The following is a 10,044-nucleotide window of genomic DNA, read 5'->3' as shown; positions in this document are numbered from 1 at the left end:
AAAAATAAAAGTACTTCTTCATGTCAAGAATGCTAGAGCCTCAAGGTCTGTAAGAAATAATAAAGAACTAGGTGATACTCGGAAACCTACTATTATAGATACTGAGGAGAACTAGGAAAATCATCCATGTTGGTGTCCTGCAAGACATCTAATAGCCAGGCAAAATATCTTCCTATTGACAATAGAGTTTTCTTACAGAAAGCATGCAAGCTCATTGACAATGTGCCCAACAACTCATTCCCATAAGACATTTAAATATTGCAAGCAATGTCCTCCTCCAGGAACCAAAGTTGTGTCCAGGGGATCATGTAGTGAAGGCACTGGGGCTGGATACTGCATTGAGGCTTTTGAGCGAGTGGTGCCTCCAGCCCTGCAGTCCATGATGGACTGAATCTTCCTGCTTAGTGTATTGCATTACAGTGCAAAAAAATTACAAAAAAAGGAAGGAGGAGGGGAAAAAGAAAAGCCTAACAGTCAGCTCACACTTCAGCATTTCTCTTGGATGTACTCAATGCTGATCCAAAGACAAGAGAAGCTGTTAAATGTGTCTGCATTAGGCCATTTCTTTTCCATTATTTATGTTCATTTTTCTCTTGTGTACCAAGAAATCACTTGGGCTTTCACTACAAAACTAGTAATAAACGAAATGCTACAGATTATTTGGAAAAAACAAAAAAAACAAACCAAAACAAGCAAAAAAAACCCCAAACAAGCAAAAAAAAACCAAACCCAAACAAAACAAACCACATGAGAAAGATATTTTAGAAGTGGAGGCTGGTGACTTGCCTGCTAATGGTTGGAGATAATCCTAATCGTATTTAGGGCAGCTTTGGACATGAACCCTTCTGTGATCCCGTTAAAGATTCAGCAAAAAGCAGAGTTGGACCATTTCATTGTAGGTTCTAATGGGACCTTCTCAAACAAAACTCTTCTCTAGTCAACTGTACTTAGTAACCAAGCATAAATGAAATCAAAAGTCCTTTTTACAAGTCATGAACTATAGACTGATTTAGGCAAAGATTAGTCTCAAGCTTCTTTCTTAAAATAAGCTCTGGGCCTAGACTCTATGGTCTCATATCATGAGGGTTGTGAGACACTGGAACAGGTTGCCCAGGGAAGTTGTGGATATCCTCTCCCTGGAAGTGTTCAAGGCCAGGTTGGATGGGGCTTGGAGCAACCTGGACAAGTGGGAGGTGATCCTGCTCATGTCAGAGGGGGTTGGAACTAGATGATCTTTAAGGTACCTTCCAACCCAAACCATTCTATCATTCTGTGATTACATTAGGCACATTAAGAGATCTGTTTTCATATAACTTTGTTTCTTGTTTAAGAATAAATATTTAACTGCAATTTCCATCCATCTTTTCTTCAGCAAAAGCTAGGGCAGAGCAAAACCCTTTATTCAAGAGGGCTTCCCTGCTGTGCTATTGCTTCAGCCCCATCATTCCTCCCCCAGGCCTCTGCTGCACAGTGATGGCTTTGCTCATGCAGACACCTGGTGGAGAGCAGATGATTCATGGCAAGTGCATAGATCTCAAACACTCTTTTTCCACAAATAATATTGTTGTCATCTGTGTAACAGTTTGTATCTTTTAAAGTAAGCCTATAAACCTGGAAAGATTTTGTAACCAGGTGTAAATATCCATTACTTTTAATTACTGCACAATTAAAATAATACAGGTAAGCTTTTTTGACTAATCAAATAAAAATGAACATTTAATTGAACATTTAATGAATGTTTCGTATCAATCAAGAATAAAATACTCTTGAATTTTTATTGCCATATTTGCTTGTGTTAGTGAGAGCTCTTTAAGGCAAAAACAAATGTAACAAACCCATTTATTTACAGCCATCACTAGAACTGAAAGGTGCATAGGAAAACAGAAAATGTTCTTAATAAAAATACATGCAAATAATTGGGAAAACAAGAACAGCACCATGTAACAGCAGAAAACTTCTAAAAGAAGCCTAAATTATTGCTGGTGGGTTTTTCCCCTCGTTTAATAGCCAGGCAAAATTTCCCCTTTAGGTAAGTACATGCAGAGCATGCAGGGTTTTTGGAAGAAAACTATTGTACAGGCTGGCTTCCAAAAATACTGTGGCTATAAAACAATTAGATGGCAGGTATGTGAATAACAAAAGTTTAAATCACTAACAGTAATGAGATTCATTTGATAATTGTGTGAATGCAAGATAAATGTTGTCCTTTTAATTTGTTCCCTGACCACTTAGGACACAGCTTTATGGACAACTTTCCAACAGCACCTTGATCTAAGCAGTGACTGCTCTGAGGTTGCTGGATAATTTGCTAGATTATATCTAAAATGGATTAACCCTCCAACTGAGCTCACCAGGCAGCCACAGTCACTGCATGAGTTAACGCAGGGAAAATATAAGAGGAGAGAAAGTAAATAAAGGTGAAAGGACAGGTTTTCTATAGACATAAAATGCAGCTTTCCTTTCTTTTTTCAAATGATTTTTTTTTATTTATTAGGGATGCTCAGATTCATGTGCAGTTGCATGATTTTTACTGCTAAAGAGCTAAGAAACACAGCAAAGGAACAAGACTTGCAATAACATCATGAGCAGGGATGGCAATGAAGTGTTCAGTCTGCTCAGCTGACAATCTCTCCAAGACATGCAATTGAAGTCCTGGAAAGACATCCCTGTTACTGCAGCATATTGCAACTTGCCATATGGTTCAAATAATCAATTTGAAATGCGAAGTGATAGACAAGAGCCCCATTTGTCACACCTTCCCCTTGCAGATCTGAGAAGAAAAAAAAAACCAGAACTCACCATTATTCACCAGGACATGGAGTGGACAATTCTTTGCTCTAAACTGCTGCACAAATTGCCGTATAGACTTCATGGAAGCCAAATCACAGTATAAAAACTCCACTGGGAATGAAAAGGAGATGAACAAAACAGAGTTAAATCAGTTATAATGATACGAAAACTCACAGACATCAACAAGGACTCCTCTGTAAGTTAAGAAAGTAAAGATTTTAAATATAAACCAGGCTTTTGAAAAGTATGGCTGAAGCTGGTCTCTGAAGGTTCCTTCTTTCTCTTCACAGGGCTAGTATGAGGAGCACTGCTGCCAGCAGGTGAAGAAGGGTATCAAATGGAGCAAATCTGTGCCAGTCCTTCTGTTTTTTCTACTGCTACCATTTAGGAAGAGAATGAGAGAGGGGTTACAGCTCTCCAGCACTGAGAAAATCAAGTCATTGCAGCTGGAGATCAAACGGGGAGAGGAGATGGGTACATTTCCCTGTGTTCCTGATTCCAAATACACTGCCCAGTTCTTTTTTTCCAGATTATTTGCTGTGTGTCTGAACAGCGGTGGAATCTGACAACATGAAATGAAATAAAACTTTGTTAAGGCAGTAGGAAAGAGGAGCAACGGGGTGCCCATAGGGTGACTCATCCCATCACCAATAGCAAACACAGCATCATGGCTCTGGTGGACATCCAGGGACGCTTGCTCTCTGGGTCACTGGGCAGCAACAATCAGCCACGTAAATGCCTTTTGGATGTGGGTGAGATTTGTGCCACCCCTTGGCTCCAGCAATGGCAGTGCAGTTTAAGAGGATCATACCTCACATGGATACTGTGGGCAGCAAGATGTCAGCAAAGGGGTAGGGTGGCAGGGGGTCAGCAATCTGCCTACACAAATGATGTTGCTCAAGGGGCAGTGTGTCAATGTCTTAAAACATATTTCACACTGGTATGTTTTTATTTCCAAGAAAATGTATCTAACAAAAGCACCCTTTGTCCAAAGCATTAGCCAGCCATTGACACTCACTAAAAAATTAATTAATTAAAATTTAAAAAGATTACTTAAGTCCCCCAATAACTTTAAACCCATCAGGTATGAAAATTCTCCTCCTCTCATAGCACTGATTCACCAGTTGCCTTGCCTTGCATAACAGCTACAACCAGGGTTATGAAGTGAAAACAAGTGGTATCCCCCCTCCACAACTATCCCCACAAAAAAAAAAAATATTCTTTAGAAACACTCAAAAAGGGGGGAAAGAAAATTGTGACCTCATCCACTTGTTTTAGCCTTTTAGAAAGTATTATTATTGCATGCAAGGCTTTTGCTTTGTTGCAGCATTAGCTATGTTTTAAGCAAGAAAATGTGTCTCCAGTGCAGATGTTACTCTCTCTTCTGGTTTGCTACATGTCACGGTGGAAATCTAAGTCAGCTAGATGCTGTCAACTCCACCCCAGCAAGACCCAGAACACTGGGCTCTGCGATGGATTTGCCTGAGTCTCTTCCATAAAGTGAATTTTCCAAGAAGGACCAAAAAGTGTTTCAAACTGAGAAAGACAGACAGTACTGAGCAACATCCAGTGACCAAGTCCAGCAGAAAGAAAGGCAAAGGTTGTGCACGCTCTCCTTGTGTCCTTGCAGGGTGAGTCCTTACTGTCCACTTTCATTTCAACAAAACCCCAGATCTCCTGAGCTGCAGCAACCTCTGCACAGGTGCCTGCTCCCCAGGGTGGCCAAGGCTGAGGACTGAGGCTTCAAGTCCTTGCTGTGTTTTCCCAACTCCCCTCTGCCCTCCCATGTTGCAGTCCAAGGGCTGCTCCCCTGTGCTCCATAGGAAGGAACAGCCACCCCAGACCTTGCATATGGCTTCCCCCATTCTTCCTATGAAAGAAACAATCTTTAAGAGAAAGGAAAATTTGAGATACACAGTTCTTCACAAAGGCTGAAGAAAGTCTTTCTGACAAGAACATTAAACTACTGGCAAGACAGCAACAAAGGCTGCAACAGGAGACCTTTCCTGTTACTCTTTTCCCTGGTCCATCAGTGATGTTCACCAAACTGTTTCATCCTGTCACAATGAAGCAGTGAGCTGTAACACTTCCTTACACTGTGTCTGTACAGAAAGAGTTTAGGAAGGCCTGCAGGCACAGCAGCAAGCTAAATAACAAAAGACAATCATAGCTGTTATTAAAATCTTTTACAGAAGAACATTTCCTTCAATTCCCTTCAGTTTTACACAATACAGAGCTTTAATAATCCTTACATATTTTGAATCTAGACAATATTAATCCTCTGACATTGTCTTGGCAAATTTATATTAATTACTCAGTGGCCTTTTCCATTAAAAAAAATAAATACATTTTAAAATAATAAAAAAAAACCAACTAGGTTACAGTTAAGATAATGTAAACACATAAACTAATTTTTTGGAAAAGGCTGTAACACTGACCCATGACTAACACTAGACAATTTGTTGAGCTCACTACAGACCTCTAGGAGGTCTGCAATTTTGTTTAATTTCACTGATGTCCCGCATCTGGAGGTGGTAAGGAAATGCTAAAGCAATTAAATCCTGTAAAAGAGGAGAGTTGTCCAGGTCATTCCTCCAGTGGCCTTGCAGCTATATAAAACCACATGACCAGCACTGTAATTGCCCAGGTGCACAAAACCTGGTTGTACTAACTTGTTAGCAACTAGCACAACAATGAATGGAGCAAAGACCTAGGCAAAGTTTATGCTTACTCTGCTGTTGCTCTACTTCTTCAGGCAGCTCCTCAAGGGAAGAGATTAGGGAAAACATGATCAGCTTTTTAGGAGGCAGCCACTCATATTGCCAATGGAAAAATCCCCCTTAATGCAATATTCATCTTGGTACAGAAGGCACTGGGCTTCTCTTAGCTGCAGTATTTTGTGGCACACTGCACGGTCCAACCACCTGTATGGAATGTGGCAACACTACTGACCCTCCTGGATTTTGCTAATGACACTATATATGGAAGGAAAGCAGGCCTCTGAGAACATTCACTGAGCTACATCTTAATCTCTCCCCTTATCTGACCTGGAAATTGTCCTTTTCTGCAATGCCAACTACAGTGGTGGTTAGATAAGCAGTGTGCCATGCTTTTCAGGCTGTGTACAATCCTCCCTGGGAATTAACTCTTTGCTACGTCTCTCTGATGTCCCCTCCCTTAATTTTATAGCTTTGCAGAGCAACTGTTTTCCTTCTTTATGACTGTCCAGAGTAATGGCACGCTAGGCCAAAGCTATAATTACTAAGCTTATTTACTTGCCTACTTGGGAAGTGTGTCATCATATTCAGTATTTGTACAGCACTTGCCATCATGGAAAGGAAAACAAACAAATCAGACCCCAAGCATCTTTTTGCTCACAGGGCAGAAACATTAACGGCCAAAATCCTTGTTTGTGCTTGTTTTTGCACAGTGGCCCTTTGCCAGGGAGGCAGGCTCACCAGTATGAGCACTGAGGTGCTCTTCCATTGGAGAAAAAGTGCCAAAACACAGCCTCAAGCTGTGTGTTGGCTATGTAGCAGAGCCTGAGGAGAAACCCAGTTTCTTCTTTGTCCCATGGTTCCAGTATTTATTTTTTTTAGCAGTGCACTGAAAAATTGCACATCTAGAAGCTACAGACAGTGGTTAGTTTTTAGAAGATTTCAAAGTGTGCACAAATATACTAAGCAAGGAAATGTTCCAAATGTCTTTATTAATAAACACCAGCGTTTAATAATGTGAGTAAATGACCAAACCTGAATTTGAACTAGTAATGTGACTCAAGTTGCTTTTCAGGAACAAGGATGGCAAAAGGTTTTCTGTATGGAACAGGTATGAGCAGAAAGCATATATATGTGCAATAACAACAAGCAAACTTAAACATACAGCAAAATTAATATTTAGATATGTTACTTCTTAGCTTTTGGGTTTATCTGCCACTAGACTTCAAATTATTAAATTCCTTCATAACTGACAATACTGGTCGTTATGCATTTGGGTTTAATAAAATGCTTTCAGAACATTTGCTGTAGATTTGCTGTATGCCATTAAGAAAAAAAAAATGGGGATTAGAATCTACATATAGAATATCTGCAGTTAATGCTACTGAAATACTCTATTTTCTAAGTCTATCCCATTTTATCTCTCCTTTCCTTTTATTTCCCCTTGCTTTCAGGTATTTCTAGAATGACAGAAATGTCTATTTCTTTCTTCTAGTGGAATTGTTCTTGGGCAAATAATCTTTCCAATGAAAGCAAGTGAGTACGCATTGTCAGACACTAGCTAAAATATTCACTGTTAAAAATATTTTACTATTATTTTGCTGTAGTTTGATGACTTAGTTGTCAGAAAGTTATTAGCTAGTAAAATAGAAAAGGAGTGTAATTTCCCAGAAGACAGCTAGAGTTACTTATGCCATTATTCACATATGAATAGATATGTATATATGCTGGAGCTAGAATTGCTGCTTTGCCTAATTGCTTTCTTTCAAACACCTATCTGCCTGGTGCAGGATCTGCTCAGTAACGGAGAAGTCAGTACAAGGTTTGTCAGGCTGCTCCTCAGTGCAGCTGTACAAATCCCACCAAGCTATGCAGGCTGAATGTACTCACCGCCACTGAGCACCTGGACAGTTCAGTGGCTGCTCCCTCACACTCTGCACCCTCTGCTCACTTGGTTGTGGTAACTGCAGTCAGAGGACCTGAATGACAGGCCTCCAGCAGCTCTTGGAGAGCTTTCTGGTGCCATGAGCCCTACAGGAACCCAGAGGAGCCCTGGCACTGGGACAGCCAGACACAGCCCCCAGGTACTCACGCTCCCCCAAGTTTGTATGTCACTAGGGTTTAGCTCAGATTCTGATGATCAGATTAAGATGAGATGGAGGCCACCTACCCACTACCTCTTTTTTTCTGCATTCAACTTGAATTCATCATCTTGAAATAATTATGGACAACTACAGCTCCACTTCAGCAGAAATCATAAGTCAGAGTCAACTTTCCTTTATTACTTATGCCTAAGTGGTTTTCCATCATGCTTTCACTTTCTTTTCCTGTGTTAGAAACACAAGTAGGGGATCTATTCTAGAGAAAGCTGCAACTCTGCCCAGCATGGCAGGAAGCTGAGAACTCATAGTTCACAGCAGAAAGAGGACTACAGAAATTATTGCTTTGCCTGTTTCCATTTGCCACCCATCTATCCAATTCCTGAAGATCCCAGCAGGAAGTTACTTCTCCAGCACGGCACAAAGAATGGTTCTTAGACAATGTAATAAAAAATATTGCTCAGTAGTCACATATTTGTGCTAAGAAACGTTGCAAAAACTCTATGCAAGTTCTCTGGCTGCCCTATCTCCACAGGGCACTGATGAATTTGGCCCATCATCTGCTGCTCTGCCTCATGGAGCTATGCTTTGGCATCTGCACAGTAGTAAAAAGAAGTGCTGTCCTGCTCATGAAAGAACTGAGTGTGCTCCTGAGCACTTGGACAGCGCAGCAGAGATTACGTTTATCAAAAAGTGCTCTTAATGAGGTAAATATCTATCCGGTGACAGATGCTGCATTGTAGAGATAGAGAAGCTCTGTCAGCGAGGTGGCAGGTGGAAATGAAGTGGAGCAAAACCCAGGAGAGAAAAAAACATGAACTGTAAGGAGAAGAAATAGAGAAGTACTGACTGGAGCCTCTTGCCCTTTTGTCAGTGCACTGTCCTTGTTGGCACTAATAAACATTGGCTTTGGCTGGTCCAATCTTCAGATACAAGGTTGGTACCTCCCTTCTCCGAGGGTCCTCTCCCCAAAGTAAGGTGTCCCAGCATCAGCTCATCTTTCTCAACAATCTCCACTCATCTGCTTACACATCTTCTGGCCAAAACAAAAGTCATTCTCAATCAAAACAGGGCTGACAAGGAAGAGGAATGAACTCTAAACTCATACCAGCTGAAAGATTACATGATAGCACCATGAGTGGAAAATGCAAAAGCATTTCTAGGCTGCTAACACAAACCAGGGGTTTACCAATCTACAGACTGGGTATGTGTGAAAGCACACAAGTCCTTGTCGACAGAACATGAGTCCTGCAAATAGAATTTTCCTACATTGTCTGAGACTAACGCAAAGGCTGAGATGAAAGTTTTACTCAGACATGCATGATGACAGAACATTGCATATTATTCAGGACTATAAGATGCTTACTTTAAAAGGACTTATAGGAAAAGAAAACAAAAAAAAAACCACAGGTAAATAAGGTGTGTACCAGCCAACTGCATATTGAGCTGTATAATGAGAGACAGTCATCATAAATGCAGCAAGCACAGCGTCTCTTATTTAGGCCATGCTCCTGCCCTTGTGCACTGGACGACCTCTCTGGGTTCTACACCACAAACACAGAAGAGTCTCCTCCATTCTGCATTAGCAGCCAAGATTCACAGAAATTAAATATTAAATTGATTTATGCACAGAAAATCTTAGTATGTGCAATCATTCCTACATCACTGGTTGACCCTTAATTTCAGCTGTTGTTATGGTGACAGCTTACAGAACTTTGGCTCCCAGTCCTTCAAAATATTTTACCTATGTGACTATGGACCAAAATGTTGCCTGTTGTGTAAGTTCCACCCACCCACAGTCTTCCCCTTTGTCCTTTATAGTCTGAATAATTTTGTGGCACTTTTTCAGATCACTGATCTGTCACAGACTATTAATAGAACTAATAAACCATGGCTAACTCTAGCACAGTTTTACTGTTCAAGCTGTAGCCTGTGATATGCCATTGAAGAGAAAGATAGAGGGAACACATCCATCTGGCAAAGCGTCTGAGTGCACCGCCATGGATCAAAATAGTGAGTGTATTTAAAGACACACAATTTGGGTATGGTCATTGAAAGATATACTCACAACTTTCCTTAGACTACTTTGTCTATGGCCTTCCAGCAGGTGGGAGCACCGAAATTCAGCTGTTCCTTCTCTGAGTCATCTGTTCTAGTGTCACTAGCTTTAAAGGCAGTCTAAAGAGATTAGCTGCCTGTGCCTAATGTTAGCCTTTGTGAACAGCCTCTGTGTGTCATCCTCCAGCCTACTCAGTGAAAAAAGGGCTCTGCGTAGGTGCTCATGACATAAACAGAAATTCACATTGGGCAAATATTAGTATTTCATGCTTTTTTTTCTTCCTCAGGATGGCTGATGTTCCCATAGACATAGTTTGCTCTGGTTTTCAAAACATACAAGTAGTGCTTTGCTGTATAATATTTTGTATTTTCTGTTCAGC

At 40.7% G+C, this 10,044-nt stretch overlaps 1 protein-coding gene across 1 annotated transcript in view; it reads right to left on the bottom strand.

Annotated features, from left to right (window-relative positions):
• The window catches only part of DHRSX (dehydrogenase/reductase (SDR family) X-linked), a 135,933-nt gene that overhangs the window by 62,238 nt on the left and 63,651 nt on the right, over positions 1 to 10,044 (bottom strand). Inside the window, exon 3 of the mRNA XM_010001170.1 lies at positions 2,800 to 2,901. Coding sequence (XP_009999472.1) covers positions 2,800 to 2,901 — 102 coding nt within the window. The remainder of the gene's footprint in view (positions 1 to 2,799; positions 2,902 to 10,044) is intronic.

This window comes from Chaetura pelagica, unplaced genomic scaffold (genome assembly GCF_000747805.2).
Source record: "Chaetura pelagica isolate M959 unplaced genomic scaffold, ChaPel_1.0 scaffold266, whole genome shotgun sequence".
NCBI lineage: Eukaryota > Metazoa > Chordata > Aves > Apodiformes > Apodidae > Chaetura > Chaetura pelagica.
This window is presented reverse-complemented; position numbering and strand designations above follow the sequence as displayed.